Source organism: Mus musculus, chromosome 17 (genome assembly GCF_000001635.26).
Source record: "Mus musculus strain C57BL/6J chromosome 17, GRCm38.p6 C57BL/6J".
NCBI classification, from domain to species: Eukaryota; Metazoa; Chordata; class Mammalia; order Rodentia; family Muridae; genus Mus; species Mus musculus.
Window position 1 is genome coordinate 10273436 of NC_000083.6, and position 20935 is coordinate 10294370.

General features: G+C 36.0%; 1 protein-coding gene across 9 annotated transcripts in view; it reads right to left on the bottom strand.

The window, feature by feature from the left end:
• Window positions 1–20935, bottom strand: part of Qk (quaking) — a 112891-nt gene that overhangs the window by 66965 nt on the left and 24991 nt on the right. For all 9 annotated transcript variants that reach the window (XR_385170.3, XR_385169.3, XR_385168.3 and 6 more), the window contains exons 2-3: window positions 9404–9546; window positions 512–628 (exon numbers count right to left, since the gene is read on the bottom strand). Coding sequence is in view for 5 of the 9 variants with exons in the window: in NM_001159517.1 (NP_001152989.1) it covers window positions 512–628; window positions 9404–9546 (260 nt within the window). In the remaining 4 variants the exon portion in view is untranslated. The remainder of the gene's footprint in view (window positions 1–511; window positions 629–9403; window positions 9547–20935) is intronic.

The following is a 20935-nucleotide window of genomic DNA, read 5'->3' on the forward strand; positions in this document are numbered from 1 at the left end:
AGTGGCAAAGCATGTTATCATGCTGGAGTGACAGATACTTCAGCTCTTGAATTATAATAAGCAAAAAACTAGGATAATGTCTTAAAATGGTTCCAAAGTTCTTACTTAAAATCATAAAGATTTTGGGTTATGCCTAACATCTACGAGATATGGAACTTGATTGTATTAGCTAATGTTGTGTGTCAAGACAAACTTGTCATCAGAGAGGAAAGAGCCTCAGTTGAGGTAGGAATTTTTCTCGGTGGTAGAGGGCCCAATCCACAGTGGGTGGACCATCCCTGGATTTCCTTAGAAAGCAGGCTGAGCAAACCATGGGGAGCCAGACAGTAAGCAGAACAGCCCCATGGCCTCTGTTTCTTTCTACAGGTCCCTGCCCTGTACAAGTGCAAGCTTCTTTTTTTTTTTTTTTGGTCATGGTGCTTCCTCACAGCAGTAGAAACCCTAAGACAATTACTGACAGGCAAAAATACAAATCACTCACAGGAAGATAGGACTGTAATCAACGACTTACCTTCTTTTTATCCCTCATTGAGCCTTTGCCTCGGACCATTATTTTACATCCCGTTTCTGCTTCAAGTTGTTTAGCTGTAAGTCCTCTAGGTCCAAGGATTCTCCCAACAAAATTAAACTGTGGGGAAAGATAATATAAATTATTCACTTGATGAAAGTTACATCAAAGTTATGTGAAAGCATACATATGCGTTTGTTCACTCAGACTCCTTTAAACATGAACCAAGAAGTAAAACCTAGAACTCATTAATTTCTTGGCAAGTGGATGTAAATCATTGTTTTACACAGAATTTTCATTATGTATTAATGCAAACTATAAAGGATGATCTAGCTAAATAAAGGCATTTTATTGAGTTGTCCATCAACAGAGAATCCCAGCCAGAGTAAAGAATTAACACAACACTGGGTACCATGTACATCATGAATCCTTTCTACAAAATTAAAGTCCTTTAATAAGAATAGTTGGGATAGAGTTCTGTTTTATGTTCATAGCAAGAAAAATTCTGTCTTCAGAGACAACTGTTTAAGTGACAATTTAACATGCTGCTAGTGCATTACCACTCAAACTAGGATTCTACCCAGTGCTAATTATACAACTCTTTTCAGCATACTTTTTAAAATGACATTTCTTAATCTTATGCATCCTTATTTGATTTTCTTTTTTCCACTCCTATTTTAACTTATAGTCCTAAAAGTTTAGGAAAGGAATCTACACTTCCTTTGAAAAAGGCAATGACAAAAGTAATTGTATAAATAAAGTCTCAGCAACTTTAACAGAAACTCCCATTATTCAGATTTACACAATTTTAAAGGTCACTAGGAAGGGCATACATCTACTAACTGGTAAACACTAGTTTGCTGTGAATATGATGCAATGTTACACTTGTATCAGTCTCACACACATCTTAAATTTTCCATATCTGATGAGTAACCAACCTGTATCATCTAGGTCTATACTTTTTTATGTGCTGTTCACACGACAAATGTCAAGACAACACACTTCTTAGAGCATGCCATGAACTGTGCACAAGTACACATAGATCAGTGTTTGAGGTATGCTATTCCATTAATCTATTTATTATTTAGGTTTTTTTAAATTAGATATTTTCTTTATATATATTTCAAATGCTATCCCGAAAGTTCCCTATACCCTCCCCCGCCCTGCTCCCCTACCCACCCACTCCCGCTTCTTGGCTCTGGTGTTTCCCCTGTACTGGGGCATATAAAGTTTGCAATACCAAGGGACCTCTCTTCCCAGTGATGGCCAACTAGGCCATCTTCTGCTACATATGCAGCTAGAGACACGAGCTCTGGGAGTTACTGGTTAGTTCATATTGTGGTTCCACCTATAGGGTTGCAGACCCCTTCAGCTCCTTGGGTGCTTTCTCTAGCTTCTCCATTAGGGGCCCTGTGTTTCATCCAATAGCTGACTGTGAGCATCCACTTCTGTATTTGCCAGGCACTGGCATAGCCTCATACAAGACAGCTATAACAGGGTCCCTTCAGCAAAAGCTTTCTGGCATATGCAATATAATCTATTTATTCTTGCTATATCCTTCTAGATTAATTGGTGAGTGTATCAATAGTATCTTAGCTATTCCTTGCCATCTTCCATTCCTGCATTATTTCACTAATATTTTAGATACCCTTTAGAGTACGCATTGAGTGAGACCAATCCCACTAGAATTATTTACTTTGAATATTTGTTCAGATGTGTTTAACACAGGATATAGTCAATTAAAAATAAACTCTGTGTGTGTGTGTGTGTGTGTGTGTGTGTGTGTGTGTGTGTGTGTGTGTGCGCGCGTGCGCAGTCACCTATACATGCACATGTGGAAGCAAGACTAGGTATCCTCTATTGCTCTCTACCTTATTTCCTCTGACATGGTCACTCACTGAATCCAAAGCTCAAGGATTCACCTAGGCTTGATGGGTCAGGATCTGACTATCTCAGTCTAACCACATGTGGCTTTTATGAGGGTGTTAGAGAGTCAAACTCAGATCCATATGCTTTTGTGAGCCCTTTACCTATAATTGCTCCCAGTCACGCTTTTAAAGATATTAAGTGGTGATTAAAGATGAGGTAAAGTCTACTATGACTAGGCCTGTTGCTTGTTCTTGTGCTGGATAATCAATTATCAAATGAATTTTTTTCTCAATCTATCAGTCTTTGTGTTTTAACTAACCCCATTTGCAGTACATGGTTTTTATCTACTTTCTTACTAATATATGCTTTCTATATATTTTACCTTCCTGTGTTCCTTTTTCTTTTCTACCTAGCCTCCCTTTATCATGGCAAGGGAAAACTAACATACCAGGATATACATTTATTTTCTTTTTCATATTAGCATGGAAGTTACATACCTGCTCACTTTCCTTGAAGCTGCATCCTTTAAAATCCACTGTAACTTTTAAATCCTTTAAATTCACAAGAACATCATCACCCCAACTCCTGTGTGCCCCCACTCTCAAATTCATGGCTTCCTGGCCCCCCAACCCCTGGCTCTCTGTGCTGGGTCCATTTAGTGCTCACATGTACTTTTTCAGGGTTGACCCCTTAATATTGGTATTGGGTAGCTAATTAAAAGGAACATATCTGGGAAAGAGTGATTCTCTTCCCTCTCAGTAGGCATTAAATGCCTGTGGCTCTGTATAACTTTTTAAACGCTGTCCTTTATCTGAGTAGATTCAGAATTAGCTGAGTAGTGGTAGAAAGAGAAGATGCATCACAAGAAATCAATCATAGGTGGCCCCAAGTTCATCCCCAGAAAGCCCTTCCTGCTCACCTGTAAGTTCCTCATTTTCATATATACTATATACTCCATACCTATTCCTCTAAAACAACCTGGACAGAGACCGTCACCTTCTTATTCCATCACGTACTTTGTTTAGTTGTGGTATGCTTCAATGAAACAGGGAATGGCCTTACAATTTCAAACTGAACACAAATCATGTATTCAAGAGTTGCTAACAAGTAACTTAACAGATGTGAGTAGTCTAAGAAAGAGAGCCAAGTTTTCCTTGCTCAAAAGTCTGCAAACGCCCTTCTGAAAAACAGCAGTTCTGCCAGATATTCCTCAATAACAGCTGCACACTAACCAGATCTTTGACCCAATCATGTGAAAGTGCTCCATGGATTCAAAATGGGTATTCTAACTGTATATAAGTTTACTGAGATATACACTTTGGTGCTGGCTAAATTCGAATATGCATTTTTTAATTTGCAAGTTCTTTAAAAGTTCTTATTTTTTAAAAAAATTACATATCAAACACAGGAAAACCGTCTGAGAATGCATGCTGAACAGAAACCTGTTTTACCTGTCTAGCTGAGTGCATTTGTAGGGGGAAGGTGTTTATGTACAGGCACATCATATGTGTGCATAAAAGTGTCAAATATAAAAGTCAGAAGACAACTTTGTGTGTCAGTTATCTTCCAAACTAAGACAGGGTATCTTTGCTGTTTGAAACTCTGTATACCAGGAGACTTGTCCTCTGAGTGTCAAAGGACGCTGTCTCTGCCTCCTACCTCCCTAAGATAGGAGGTTTTGCTACAACTGTACTTGGTTCCGGGAGTTCAAACTTAGGTCCTTATACTTGTACAACAAGCGTTTTACCTATTTAGCCATCTTCCCAGCCCCTATGAAAACATTTTAGCAAGTTGATTAACAATTAAAGAAGCTTTACCCACATCATTTATCAAGCCAGTTAGTCTACCCTACCATGTGTCCACGGAAAAAAGGCATATCCTACTCTTTTGACATAATAAGTATCTTTTGCTTTAACTATAGCCATAAGACTATAGTGAAAAAATTCAATTCTTACAACTATTACTTACATTAAAATTATTTTTAAAGCAGATAATACAAATAAGAGTCCATGACAGATAAAATTCCCTTAACCCTAAAAAAACGAACTACTACTGTACCTATGAGCCAACAAATAGTTGAGGTGTGCTGAAGTGCATACCATAGGTACTATAACACAACTGGAATTGTCAAGGTCATTCTTCTCAAAATGTTTTAAGCAGGAATGAAAAAAACTGCATTATAGCAGCTGCTTTGTCTATTGCAAACAATTTCCAGGTTAATGTGCTATGCCTTACATTAAAACTCATTCTGTATTGATCTATCATGTCAGTTCTGCAGCTTCATTCAATTAAAACAATGTCAAAACGCTTTCAAAGAAAATCATTTCAAACACCCTCAGCTAAGTGCAACTTGAAAAGCCAACAGAAGGGAAAGAGAAGAGAAAAAAAAGGCAAAAAGAAAAGATACTCATTAATCTTACTGTTTGACTACAGACCTTTGCTCCAGCTCACCAATTATATTTCTACCAAGTGGCATGTTAGTTTCTAAAGGTTTAACAATCATATCTAATGCTATTCATTTTTGCTCACTACATTTTAAATACAAAGATTTTTCCCAGTGACAAAATATAAACTGTGAAAACTCCAGGAACTTCCTTAAAAGAGTACAATTTAAAACAAAACCTCCTTTTAAGACATATCCAAACAAATGACTGATTAAAAACTGAATTTCCAAAAGTATGTCAGAATCACTTTTAAGAATCACTAGACAGGGGGCCTGGAGAGATGGCTCAGTGGTGGGGAGCACTGACTGCTCTTCCAAAGGTCCAGAGTTCAAATCGCAGCAACCATGCATAATGTGATCTGACGCCCCCTTCTGCAGTGCCTGAAGACAGCAAGTGTACTTATATATAATAAATAAATAAAAAATAAAAAACGTTTTTAAAAAAAATCACTAGACAGTAATCTCTGCTTAAAGTTTGGAATCAAAAAGTTATAAATTTTTGGATTTTAAAGTTATAAGAGAACATGCAAATTTTGGGGTGCATTTTTGTACAAGAGATAATCTGGGGGACGTTCAGTACCTGAATCTGGTTCTTAGCACCAAGGTCTGGATACTCAAAACTATCTGTAATTCCAGCAACAGGGACTCAGACCTTCTCTTCTGGAATCTGAGGTCACCTGAACTCACGTGTGTTCACACCAACTCCCATAGACACATATTTAAAAGAAAAAAAAACTTAAAAAGATGTTTCTTTTATATAAAAAGTAATGTTTATAAATACCTAGCCTGTTTATTATTATTAACACTGGTATTATCTTAGCACTGCTAGAAATTAAACCAAGTGCCTCACACATGATAGGCAAGCACTCTACTACCAGCCCTATGTCTACCATTTCTATAATTTTAAGTAGATAGTTTACAAACCCTTACATTTTATAGCACAAAATCAACAGAGTAGAAATTAAACACAACCAATCATAAGAATGCATGTGTGTGTGTGTGTGTGTGTGTGTGTGTGTGTGTGTGTGTGTATAGCAGAATTTTCCCTGTCCAATTAATTTAAATATTAATACAAGAAGCCTGTGATTGGACAGGGAAAGGGGAGGCGGAGCTAAAAGTTTCAGAAACAGAGATAGGAGGAAAGAGAGGAAGGAAGAGGGAGGGGGAGGAAGAAGATCCAGATTCCTCCAGATTCCACGTGGCTTTAAGTAGCCATAGATAGCTATGAATATCATAAAGGATAGAATAATTGGGATAACTTGTCTAATCTAGCTGGGCAGCTTATATCATTATCAATTGGCTCTGAAATTATTGTGTGGACATCTTATGAATTGAGAATTTATTGATATCTAAATCTGACTTATTAATTACAAGCTTCTACAGTTTTGATTTTACCAGGTTCCTGGGATTTTGGACTGCTGACCACAGGGGGCAGATGCTGGGAATGTGAGCAGAGTCATCAGCAGCAGAACCACAGCTGATTGGTCATAAGCTGCTGCATGGGGCAGCTGTGGAGGCAGCAGGGGTTGCCGGGGCAGAGAATAGCTGGAAATAGCAGGAGATGTTGCTGCTTTTTTAATATTTCCCGCAACACATATGAACTTGTTGCAGAAAAGAAAACATGGTCACCTCTAATCTAGGTAACAACAATGGAGCTCATTTTGGGTAAATACTTACCAGGGTTGAATTTTTTAGCCAAAAATATCTAAATTAATATATCAAGATGTCTTGGGGAGGGTTCTGGGGAGTGAGTGTGTCTTATCTCACTTATAGATTCGTATTAATTCTAGATAAGTAGCCAAGGTCTCCTGGAAAAACTTTACACAACATAAGAAGCATTTAATAAACCATTCATATACTGGCCATTTCTAAACATTTGTGTTTATGTGCTATGATTCCAAGTGCTATGTAATAAATAAAAGGCTTCTTACCAAACTGTTCAAGTAAAGACACTAAAACTAACTCCTACCACAAAGGAAAATTGCTAAGCAGTTAAAAAGACTTTTTTTTAAGACAGTGTTTCTCTTCAGAGACTGGGCTATCCTGGATCACTCAGTAGACTAGGGTGGCCTCAAAAGTCAAAGGTTCACCTGCTCTGCCAACCAACTGTTTGGATTAAGGGTGTGTGTACATCGACATACCTGGCTTAGGAACAAGTCTTTAAATTGACACATGAATTAAAATATCCTAAGTTAAGGCAAATCTTCACTCAGTAAGATGCTGAAACCTTTCAAAACAGACCTGGGCAAGACAGGTGATTGTCTTTTCAGAAGCAAAATATGTAGACCAGAAAATGAAATTGAGTCTTCTAGGTTTTATGTCACAAGTAGATGAGAGAATCTATTACAGTATGTGTTTAAAAAAAAAAAAAAAAAACAACTTTAGACAAAAAGCCTTATAAGTTTCTTAAGCTTTATTTTTGCTGTTGCTCCTTTATTCAAACCTTAAGTAACATCTTATTCTGCTGGAAAGTATCAGGTACTTCAAGTTTTCTTCCTGTCTCAGTTGCCTTGCTCCTTTATTCCTACCCAAAACTCAAGACTCCTCTCTCCATTCATCCCACAGTAATAAACACAAGTTTCTTTCTGTGATTTCCTTGGAGGGTTCTTGAACCCTAAAAACAGGGTTGTTCCCCCCCTCCTCTCAACAATTTTGCTTGTTCCTCTCACAGCCCTTTTCAAAGTGCTTTATGATAATCTCGTAGGTCATTTCTGAACTTAGAAGCAATCATCTAGGTTTGTTAAACCTACCCTGCTTTACACAATGTAATGCAAGCTATACATACATACATACAGTCATATATAAATTAATACAGCAAACAAACCTTTTCAGACAATGAAGACCATAAAAAGGAAGAGTGCCCCTAACTTGAAAACACTAAATCCAAAAAATTTCAAATAGCAATAAGCCACTGCCCTCACCTTCAGGGGGAGAAATCTTTTGAATTTTATAGCACTTCAGATTAGATAAACTAACACAGTCAAGCTTATGTAAACACTCAAAAATACTCCAAACAGCTGAAATCTGAGAAAGGAAAAATTGCCAACAAAAAATGAAGTTGATTTCATTCTCATAGCAGAGAAATTTGTGAGATCTTAATTATTTATAAAATAAACAGGAGACCACTTGGGAACAGTTGATGTCACAGGTCTAAACATAAAAACACAAAGAGCATAGAAATAAATAAAATAGGGTCCAAAAAGATTTAAGAAATATTAGTTTTCAAAAGCTTAAATAAATTTGACAAATCTTTAAACCAGAGAACTCAAACAAACCTCCAAAGGAGACAAGTGAAGAAGAAACAATTAGAAGAAATTAAAGATTATTATGAATAATTCTAGACAAAGAGCAAGATTACAAAGCAATTCAAAAATTTGCAATAAAGGAAAGCCTAGTGACAAAATTCCAAACATTTAAAGAATTAAACTAATCTGCCTCAAACTCTTCTACAAAACTGAACAAAATGCACTCTTTCAAGTTCTCCCTTTAAGAAGATTACTCTACACCAATTTGATACAGTTCCTCATGTTGTGATGATCCTCATCCATGAAATTGTTTTTGCTGTTACTTCATAACTGTAAATTTGCCAGTTATGAACTGTAAACATAAATATCTGATATATAAGCTATCTGATATGCAACCCTTGTAAAAGGGTCATTCAGAACCCCCACATTACCCCACAAAGGGATTATGACCCACAGGTTGGACACTACTGTGCTAAGGAGAAAGAAAAATAAAAACACTAGATAATAGTACTAGAGATGTGAAGTGTAGGGGGTAGAAACTGGGGGAGGGGTAGAGCTAGAACCAGATGGCTTTTAGGATAACTGGTCAGGAAAAGCCTCTGTAAAGTGATATTTAACTCAACCACACTTAAGGAAAATCAGCAGCCAGTCACAGTGAATGGTGTATAAATGACATAAAGATCTTGAAGTTGGGAATAGATATGACTTATTCTCAAAGTCAAAGGAAGGCCAATATGATTACACTGAAGAGAAGTGAAAAAAAAAATCACTTGAGATGAGAGCAGAGAAATAGAATCAATTTTATCATATAGGGTTTTGTAACAAAAAGCAGAGCCTGGAGGAACTTAAAAATCAGCACGTATAGGAGGAGACTATTTCCAACAAGATACTACAAACTGGTTGAGCAACTCACTAATACTTGGAGGATAAGGAGGAATCACACTAAAAAGAGTATTTCTCGGAAACGTTAGAGCTGGAAGCAACCATAATGACCAGCACTCTCGTACAGAAAGAATGACATGGTTCAAGCTATGGATTCTGTGGTCAGAGTTGCACTTCATCTTGAAGATTCAGTATAAAAGTCTTCCCACAACTCTTGACCTCTTTTTGAAATTCCAAAGTCTTCTGCATGATTATTTCCCAAAGTGACATAGCAAAATTCTAATGGGAATATACTTTAAAGAGAAAACAATTAGCCACATAAAACTAGTCCCATTTCTAACTTCATACACAATCCTTTTAAAGCAGCTGATAATACCTACACATTTACTCAAAAGTTATCTCTCCATATAGTATGTGAAGCAGAAAACCATGAACAAAACAACAAGATATACTTACATCAGGGTATTCTTTTACAGGCACATAAAGTTTCTCTTGTAACTGAACAATGGGTCCCACCGCGTCAGGCAATTCTGCACTTCTTTTCTCTGTACTGCCATTTAACGTGTCATTGTACATGTCTTTCCGTACTCTGCTAATTTCTGTTAAAAGTAAAAATTTTAAATGCGTTAGACAAAAAATATTCTTGCTAATCCAGGAAAGGGGGGAGGGGTTCTTCACTGATAAAATATTAACACTTTAGTGAGGAGCTGTCAACCTATTCGGGCATTCTCTGGACTGAGCCTGCTAACAAGATGATAGCCTTCATTTTTACCACAAATCAAATTAATACTAGACAAATTACACATCCTATTAAAACTAACTTCAGAACAGACTCTTAGCCATAATCATATAGATTTAGTTTACCTAATATTTTCAAGCTTAAAAATGAGGTCTGTCATTTTAAATGATAGTTTTAGTTATGTAATTGCCATAAAACACATAAGACAAAAAAAGCTCTTTTTTCTTCATGAACAATCTGCCTCAGCAAGATTTAAACTGGATACTACCTTATTGAATGATTTAGATATTTCTAATGCACTCAAGATGCTCACAGACTAAATACATAGCCAAGTTTAGCCAAAGTCTGAGTGTAGTGTACACATTTAGCAGTTAAAGCTATGAAAAGAAAACAGTAGACTGGACTGACAGAACTGAATGAACCCTTAGGAAAGCACCATTCCAGGGAAGAGAACACAAAAGGAGGTACAAAGGAAGACAAGTACCAAGCAAGCCAAAGTGATCAGACACTATGGAACAAACAGGAAGTAAAGATGGTGTCTTGGACTAGACCACTAAGGTAAAACTCATCAAAGGAGTTTCATGGGAAAGATGGTAAAAGAAAACAAACCACACTGAGTTAACAGATAAAATATAAATAAAAAAAGCAAAGATAACCAAAACCAATGACATTTACCCCTGACATTATCTGTATGATAATTCTTACTATGAATGTATTTTTGAAAAATGTGAAAACTAAATTTTAATAAATCAAATCTTATAAAGAAAATAGATTCTTCCATAAAATATTTAATGAGCTTCAGCTATATTACCAGCAGATAGGCTTGCACACTAGAACATACATCATTTCAATACGGTATTCCATTATTAAGGCGGGCTGGATGCCTACATAACTGTTTCTCCATTCTATAGAGTAATGCCTCCCTAAGAAAAAGGAGAAGAAAAATCACTCCAGAAAATATCTTATATATTCCAAATGTACAATTTAAAGTATTCATATTAAGAAACTCCCAAATATGAATACACTATAATTTTCCGAACTACTTACTGAACTCAGTTTTGTTCAGTAAAAACACAAGAAAAAGGTACAATCCAAGTATTCTTAATCAGTTATAAAATCTTAACCATTCAAAGTACGTATTTTCCTCTTTTGATAATCAGCAAATAGAATAAAAGAGTATATTAGATTAGGCTAAAGAAGATTTGTGTCACCTTTCCAACCCCTCTAAAAGTTATCCTTATATTTCTAATATTTAATTAAATTAAAATTTAAAATACATATAGTCTTTAGACGTGTCTCTAGATAAAAGTATTGGTTGGTATTAATTTATCATCAATAAATTTCTTCACAAAGTCATCCATTCTTTGTGAAGACATGAGCATACCACCAGATAAAAAATTCACTTTTAAAAATGACACACAAGCAATATTCAACTGTGAATCAAGACAGATATCCTGCATATCAGGTATTTACATTACAATTCATAACAATCGCAAAATTGTAGTTATGAGGTAGCAATGAAATAGTTCTATGGTTGAGGATCACTATAACCTGAGGAACTGTATTAAAGGGTCATAGCATTAGGAAGGTTGAGAACTCAGCTGGAGACATGGTTTAGTGGTTAAGAGTACCTATAGCTCTTGGAAAAGACTCAGGTTCAATTTCCCAGTCCCCACACACGGGTTCACAATTGTAGCTCCAGCTCCAGGGAGCCTGATCCCCATTCTTGAGCCCCTCATGCACCAAGCATACACATGGCACACTAGCCCAAATGCAAACAATACACATATTCACACACAGGGACAGCGTGAGCAGGGACTCAGTGGGTAACAGCATGGACTCTTTTTACAGGAACTGAGCTGGGTTCCCAGCACAGACAAGCAGCAGCTAACAACCCTATGTACCTCCAGCTCCAGGGGAATTAAAGACCTCTGGCATCCAGGCACACCTGTATTCAGTGCACATACTAACAGATTGATTCATTTACATAATTAAAAATTAAATCTTAAACTATATCTATAATTTGCATATAATATAAGTGGAAAGGCTCTAAGTAGGACTGACAAGCTAAAAAAGAAAAAAAAAAAAAAGGCACCACAACAAAGTAGAGGGCTGGGGGTGGGGGAGAATGTAAGTCAGCAATGAAGGCCTTTAGTTCAACTCTCAGCACTGAGGTGGGAGATGGAGGGAGGGGGAATGGTGTTTGCTGCTCTAGATGCAAAGGCAGTTCTGAATAATCGAGAAAGGACAACAGCACCACAACACAGTGGAGGGCTAGAGATGTGGTAGAGAAGCAGGGTGCTCACTGCATATGCAAGGCCCTGGACTCAATCTCAAGAGTAGGGCAGTTTGCTATTGCAGGACTAGCTCAATATTTGAAAAATATTGATATTTTAAGATAATACTGTATTAACTATGAGAATTTCATTCAACTCATTTTGATCTTATTACACACACACACACACACACACACACACACACACACACACCTCCTCCTCCTTCCTCCTCCCAGATTCAACCTCCCTATCCACCCAACTTCTAGGTTTTTGGGGTTTTGTTTGTTTGTTTGTTTTCTTTTTAACATATCAAGTATAATATTTACCCAACTACTTCTTGGGAGTGGGGCTTGCCCTGGTGAGTGACTGACCTATCATTAAGGAAAACTGACTCCCCATCTTCTAGAAGCTTTCAAATGCCAATAGGTCCTTAAACTTGTGATGGGATTTGGTCCCCACTATTACCCCTCTATTCAGGGATTCTGCCTGGCTTAAGGTATTACAACTGCTCCAAATTTGTATGTGCAAGGGCTCTGTTGTGTCAGAAAACACTGTTCCCTTGAAGTTGTCTACTACATCTTACCCTCACTATCTTTCCACAACCTCTTCAGGGACATATGCAGAGCCTTGAGATATGCAGAGCCTATTTAGAGTTAAGCACTCTGTAGTCTAAGGGTCTCTGTGTTATTAACTGGCATCTACTGCAAAATAACTTCTATTAAGATAGTTTCAAAATTCACTGATCTCACTCAGGATAATAACCTATTATTATAAGAAACTGGCATAATGTAAATAGATGAAGGAAAGAAAAAATTGTGAGTTTTCCAAATTAAAAAAAAAAACTTAGAAAAATAAAGAGAACCAACTATAAATGATTAGAAAAAATTAGTTAAGATGGCATTAAAATATTGATACAAATAAAACAAACTTTATTACAGACTATCATCCAATTAGGTAATATAATGCACCAGCCTTTTCACTTGTATTTCTATATATACCTGAGCAATTCTTTGATCAGTAACTAAAATTTCTATGAATTCCTGCAACCCACTGTGTTTGTAGCTCCTAGAATACTGCCTGGATCATAGAGGTCTTAAATAAGGACTTGGGTTAAGTACATGGGTGGAAAAATTAAAGGAGGACAAGCTAGGTCCCAAAATAAAGCTGCACGGGTCATGGCTTTAAGCTTACAAAGAATGTTAAGTCTAATATAAGTGTTGCACCTGACTTTTCAGTCTTAAGGTTCACAACTCTAATAACAGTATACAAATATGCACAAAATAGTGCTGACAGGAATGTAAAAAAAAAAAAAAACCTAAAACACACGTGTAGGCCTCCAGATTACAAACTAATTCATTGCTAAATCTAAGAAAGTTACTACTTTTCTTTCAAAAAGCATAAGCAAATTGGGATACATTCCCTCCTGCTCCCCGCCTCCCAACTCCCCCCCTATATTTTCTCTAAAAATATAAAGCCACACAACATTCCAAAACAAAAAGATGAAGCATGGAGAGTAACTCTGTCTACTTCCTTCAGTAAAGAGCACTAATTCCTTAGCCAGCTTTAATAGGCAGTGCTCGTGTAGCTAGCTAGTGGAGTTGTGGCAAGTCTACCCTCCCTCTCTCTCCACAACTGTTCATTAAGACAGCAGCAAACACTTTGCATTTTTTTCTTGTGTCTTTTCTACTACCATATCCCTTTAAAATGATGTTAATCTACTGACACTCTTATCACCAACTAGTTTCTCATTCAAGATGACTGCAATTTCATAAATCGCACATTTTGCTAGCTTGGATATCAAAATATCCACACACCTTACTAAACTACCTACCTGATAAAATCTCAACACTAGATACATACTATCTGGTCTGTAGGGGTGGGGTAGGGGTTCCTTTTTTTATACTGTCTCATTCATTAACAGCCCAGGCTGGAGTCCAACTCACAATGATCCTTCTTCAGCTTGAGAGCTAGGACTACAGATATACTCTATCACACACAACTCCACCTTCCTCTAGGTTCACATTATAGGCAATTCATAGTTTGTGCCATTAAACTCAGAAATCAAACCTTCATCTTTATAGCATTTAGGCTTTCTCCTATTTTACATGTTTTCTCAAGGAGACAGTCAGTAACTGTACTTTTTTTCCTTCAAATTTCGATATGAACAAAATTATTTGTGTTTAGGGTTAAAAACTGAACTGGTTGTGCCATCTGCAGTCATCTTCCACTCCTCTGCTTTAATAATCTTGATCTTTTTTCTCTTTTTCTAAGTAAGCTCAACTGTCAGTTTATTCTGTTCCCAACAGAGAATTACCAAAGAAGCTGGATTGTTTGTTTCTCACTTGCTGTTACTGAATCATCTCCACTAATCTTTGTCTCTTCCCCTTAGTATACCTAATTAGGTTTATTATTCCCATCAGGTCTCATGTCTCAGTTCACTATTTGCCTCTGGCATTTTCTTTCCAATCACTTTTACTGTACAGGTATATGACCATAATAGCTACATGAATAGCTACTTTGCAATGTATTAAAGTACTAGTATCAAGAAGGGGGGGGGGGGGAGACTTTTGGGATAGCATTGGAAATGTAATTGAGGAAAATACGTAATAAAAAATAAAAATATATAAAAAAATTTTAAAAATAAAAAAAATTAAAAAAAGAACAACGTAAGAAAATATCAGAGGATAGAAAAATAGAGCTGAAATTTTTAAATTAAAAACCTCAACTAGTCATAAATGTATAGATTCAGTAACGTGATACTAGAAGAACCAATAAAATAAAAACAGCTCTAACTTTCTGATTGAGAGTTTTCAACAAATTAAAACTTAGAAAACTATGAGAGTATGTACTAGCTAATAATTATTAACAAAGCAATTAATGGCACACAGAAAAACAAAATGCATTAAAGTTTCAGGACTTAAAAACTAATGCCATTTTTTAAAGTTTATAAAATATTGGGGTTTTTGTTTTGTTTTTCCAAATAAAGCATGTCTTTTACACTCTGTTGTGGTAACTGATTCTAATAGCTCAACTGGACATACTAACATTAAGACATTTTATCTGGGCAGCTATATACTTTTTCTTTATGCATCACAAATACATCAAGATATACATTAACATAATATACCTAAATACACAGAAATATAGAAAGGTATGAAAAGATTATAATTTACTTGATCATGACCATCTCAGTTTTTAAATTAACAGTTTTCATTGATTTGAGTAAATTAATAGCCAATATTTTATAAATACATGCTTTAATTATAATCAGGTTTTAAAATGTTAATATGTTTTCAGCTTTCAACACAAATAGATTCTATTATTTTCTATCTGCAATTAACCTTTTGATGGGTATTACTGCAACATAGCCAACACAAACAGCAAACTAAGGGTTTAATATTTAAAATCTTAACAAGTGAATTCTTCTTAACATGATGCTTACTAAGTCTTAGAACAACAGTATTAGAAATCTATTTATATCTGAAAAATAATTCTCCTCCCTAAAGAAGTAGCTGTTATGTAGCCATATGTACTGAGGATTAACAGAGCTCTTTCCTATTTTGCCCTGTAAAGAAAAAACAATCAACAAAAACCCAAATCATAATTTAGCATATACAAAGGAAGTTTAGTTATTTTGAGTAGAGAAAGTCCACAGAATGCATCATTTCCCCATGCTTATTTTAAGAAGCTACATCTACAAGCTGGAGCAAATGAATTTTAAAACAAGATACTACAAAATATACCACTACTTAGTAAGATGTTTTACTTGCTCTAAGTAAGTTACATCTGGTTTAAGTTAAAGGCATTTGCTTTTAAACTAACAAGGGAAAGGGGAAAAAAAAAAAAAAAAAAAAAACAAGCCATTGGGGAGTTAAATCATACTCTACACCTCAAAATTAAAACTAAACCTTCTTTCTTAAAAAAAAAAATTAAACACAGAGTTCAGTAGAAAATGAAAACTGAAAATATACAATGAACAAATAATACTGCTCATGAGACATTAGAATTAGAATATTGTAAAAGTGCTCTCATAATAAAATTAATTTACAGAGCCAAGCCACTTGTGTTCAAAATTCCAATGGCATTCTTCATGGAACTAGAAAAACAATCCTAAAATTCATGTAAAACCAACACACACACCCCTCAAATAAAACAAAGTAATCCCAAGCAAATATAATAATGCTAGAAGTATCAGCACCCAGTTTTTACTAGAATCACACCAACAAAACCTACATGGCAGGGGCACAAAACCAGACAGCAGGAGCAATAGAATACACAGGATACAGAAATAAACCAACACTGCTAGAGCCAATGATTTTAAACAAGGGTACCAAAATCATACATTAAAGAAGGCACTCAGAACAAAAGTTATGGGAAAACTGGATAGCCACATGTAGAATAATGAAATTAGATCTCTATCTTTCATCCTGTAAGGTGGATCAAAGACCTTAATGTAAGACCAGAAACTCTCAAATGCTACAGGAAAACACTTCAAGGTACAGGAATAGACAAGGACGTTGTGAAAAGGGCTCCAGTGACCCAGGAAATAATGAGAATTAACAAGTGGGATTACATAACTTTAAAAAGCATCTGAGCAGCAATGAAAAAAGTTAACAGCAATAGCCTACAAAATGAAAGAAAGGCTTTGTCAACTATACATCTGACAAAAGATTAATAACTAAAATCCACAAATAAAAAAATTAAACATCAAAAGAACAAATCATTCAAATGAGCAGATGGAGTCAAGAATAAAAACGGCCAATAAGTATATGAAAAACTGTTCAACATCCTTTACCCTGAGGGAAACTCAAAGCTACACTGAGATTCCATCTTCTTCCAATCAAATGGCTGTCATCAAGAAAACAGTGCTGGCAAGGACACTGGTGGGAAGAACAAACCCTTGCACACCACTCATGGGAATGCTGCAGGCACTACCGAACTCACTAGAGACTTTTCAAAAGCCTCAAAACAGAAATGTCGAATAGTACAGCTACTCCATTTCTGAATATATATAACACCCCAACCCCCCAAAAAAGCAAAGTCAGGAGTTGGAGAGAGATGGCTCAGTAGTTGAAAGCACTTGCTATGCTTCCAGAAGATTGAAGTTCAACTCTCTCAGCACCTAGGTCAGGCAGCTCACTTCTACCAGTAACTCCAGCTCCAGGGGATCTGATGTCTCTGGGGTTCTACAGAAAACTGCACTCGTGCAGATGCACACACCTACACATAATTAAAAATAAACTGTTTTAAGAATCAGTGAGTACCACAGAGATCTGCACACCCATTTTTACCGTAGCACTGATGACAACAGCCAAGACACAAAGTTAGTCCAGGAGTTCATCAACAGGTCAATGTATAAAGAAAATGTACTTTACACACACACAAAGTTTTATTTAGCTATAAAGAAATAAATTTCAAACTGAAACCACATTGTTTTCTCATGCTGGACATAAACATAGAGATCAATATGACATATACATGTGTATATATATGACATGTAGGTTGCAAGTGACTACTAGTGGAGATAAAGAGGATCATCAGGGGAAAAAGGAAGAATGAATAGGTGAAATGAGTTGTGTTCGTAATATGAATGAATTAAAATGATTAGGCATGGTAGAGAATAATTTTATAAACAATTAATCAAGGGATGGACATATAGCTCACCAGTTAAGAGCACTTGGGTCCAATTCCCAGCACCCATGTGTCATCTCACTACCATCTGCAAACTCAGTTCCTGGGAATCTGACACTCTTCTGACTTTCTCAGGCACCAGGCATACACATGGGAGCACAGATATATATACAGGCAAAATACCCATATACATCAAATAATTAAAGTAATTGGAATGAACAAATGTTGCTTCTGTGCACAGGTAAAATAAGTCATTAGGAAGAACAGTACAGAAATGGAAAAATCATCTTTAAAAAAATAAAAACCAGGCTTTTAAATTGAGACAGGCAGTTTTTTTTCACTTAAAGCTTAATTGGCTCAATTTAACAACAACAACAAAAAATATATATATGGTTAGTTTTGTATGATAAGTGTCAATTAACATTTCATAAAAATGACCTTGCCGCTCACTGAGTTCCTCATAATATTCAAAGAAAAAGTCTTTATGCAATTCCAATTCTATGAAACCTGAAGTTAAATAACTCATAGGGTTGGTCAGTGATTATTAGAAGATTAACATGAGAAGCCAGGTTTAAACATAACACTTACAACACTCTAGTTTTATTAACCCTTTCCTTCATACTTACAAGCAAAGGAAATGGATACTCAAGACATAACAGGTAAAAGGTCTTAAAAATGTACTATTATAAACCATTGAGTTTTTAATCAAGTTCATTTCTTCCCTTTGGGGGCGGGGGGGGGGGGGAGTGGTTTTTTAAGACAGGATTTCTCTATGTAGTCCAGGCTTCCTTTGAACTCAGAAACCCACCTGCCTCTGCCTCTCTGCCTCTCTGCCTCTCTGCCTCTCTGCCTCTCTGCCTCTGCCTGGAGTGTTGAGATTAAAGTGCTATCTCATAGTATTTGTATTTTTTTCAAAATTGGTTTTCTTGGTTTTTTGGGTTTTTTTAACTTGTTCACTGTTACACATAGAGACGCTCATCCTGCACGCCTCTGTAAGTCAAAGTACAAATTTCAGGAATCTGTTCTCTCCTTCCACCAAGAGTTTCACGGAAGCTTGAGACTTGCTTAGCAAAGTGCCTTTACCTTCTAAGCCATCTCAAAAAGTGTTTTACTGTTGACCAGAATAATGGCAGTAGTGGATTGAACCATGAAACCACAACTATTATAACACAGGAAAAGAGATTTACAGATTCCAATTAATAACTGTCAAATTAAGGTAAAATTGTTTTCTAAATCCACTAATAGGAAACCATTTATAGCAGTGATGGCATACAAGAAGTTTATTAAGTGTATGCTAAAATCAGTGAGCAACACGGGATATGAGATAATATTAATTATAAAAGGGAGAAGAAACTTTATGGTGAAGAATTATGTCAACCAAAACTCACCACAACCAAGCAATTAAAATTAGCACATACTCACCCTTCCTAGTTTGGTGCAACAAAGTATTTTTGTGTTTTTCTTACCAAAATACATGACCTCAATCTAATCATTTAATTAAAAAAAATTATCAGACTAACTCAATACTTAAAAGAAAAACTTTTCAAAAAAGTACCCAAGTCGTTGGACAGGGTGGTGTCATGAAAGAAAGTGAAGGAAGGGAGGAAGAGAGGGAGGGAGAGAGAGAGAGGGAGGGAGGAAGGAGGAAGCTGAGGAAGCGAGAGGAGGGGAGGAGGGGAGCTGACCCCCACAGAATTAGAGGCTCTAAAGGAGGAAATTGCATGGGCTGGAGGACTTGAGGACAGAGTGAGTCCAGGACAGCCAGGGCTATACAGAGAAACCCTCTCTTGAAAAAAACAAAAAACAAAACAAAACAAGTTTATTTACTAGCTAAACTTAGGAAATTAAAGTCATTCACAATAATATTCCCCAAAGTTTGAATAACAGTATTTTTTTTTTAAGACAGGGTTTCTTTGTGTAGCCTTGGCTGTCCTGAAACTCACTTTGTAGACCAGGCTGGCCTCGAACTCAGAAATCCACCTGCCTCTGCCTCGCAAGTGTTGGGATTAAAGGCGTGCGCCACCACTGCCTGGCCAGTACTAAATTTTTAAATGTGCAGCTTATCTTTCTCTTTCTTCCCCAGGCTCCTTTACATCTATATTCTTAGGTTAGTGCCTTTGGAAAAATTTTGTTTTAAATATCACAAAATACTCAAAGTCATAAAAATCAGAGTAAAACTAAAGCACAACCTTCCAAGTACTTTGAAGATGGGTGAGGAATAATGGGTTACTTTATCTACATATTTACTTCTTTTTATTTACCCTGTTTTATTTGTATTCCAAATCTGATGCAGTTTCAAGGAAGAAAAAGACTAAGACTAGTAATTATGCCCACAGGCTTTTACATGTGCACCTTAACGCCATGAAAAACAAAAGAATCAATATAAAATTACACACAAGTATAGGAGCACTCTTTCATACTATGAAAATGTTAAAAGGAATTTTTAAGCATAAGGTATTTTTTAAATCTATTATATACAACATTCATAAAGCTCTTTTACAACAAACACCAAGATTAAATTTGAAAAGTGAATGATATGTCAGCAAAAATCTTAGTTCTTTTTATGACAAGAGCCAACTAAGTATGCCCTCAAAAATCCAAGTAACTAGAACTGAAAATATCATTGCAATTACAGTGAAAGCCCCCTAATTAAACCTCAGCTAGCTTAAGAATCAGAAAATCTACATAAAGCTGCATTGTTGGAAGCAGTGCATTTACTGCACTGTTATTGTCTTCTGAAGTGCACACTCTACTACAGCAGTCTCGAAGAGCAGTTTTAATTAGTTGAAATGCAGAATACAACTTTTTGAAATCATAAACATTAAATTTATCAAAACAGAGAGTAAATGCTAATAGTTAAAATATAAAATAAAACAAAACAGCCCAGCCAAAAAACAAAAAAAAAACTGGTAAAGAATATTCTAATCAAGCCCACTCTCCTCATGGCTCCAGTCATATCCAACTTCTCCACATGACAATTTCACACGATTGAAATCAAACTCCAGTCTTTGCTCATAACGTCTGTTCCTCCTGCTATCAAAACAGGCAAAGTCATCCTCATAGTTCATGTCCCCAAATAATATGCACTCATTTTTCAGAATACATATTAATATCTCACCACTTCAACCTGTACCATACTAGTTCTAGCCACAACTATCTCTGTAACACACTTAACACACTAAAATATACCAAGCTACATTCTTAACACCTTCACCCAAGCATCAAAAGTGGATATATGCTTGACAAACTAAGTCTCTTCCTTAACATAAAGGTTCTTCTCAACAAAGCTCATTCTCTTTATATTGGACTTATGAGGTTTGCCAAGAGTAAATGTTCACAACA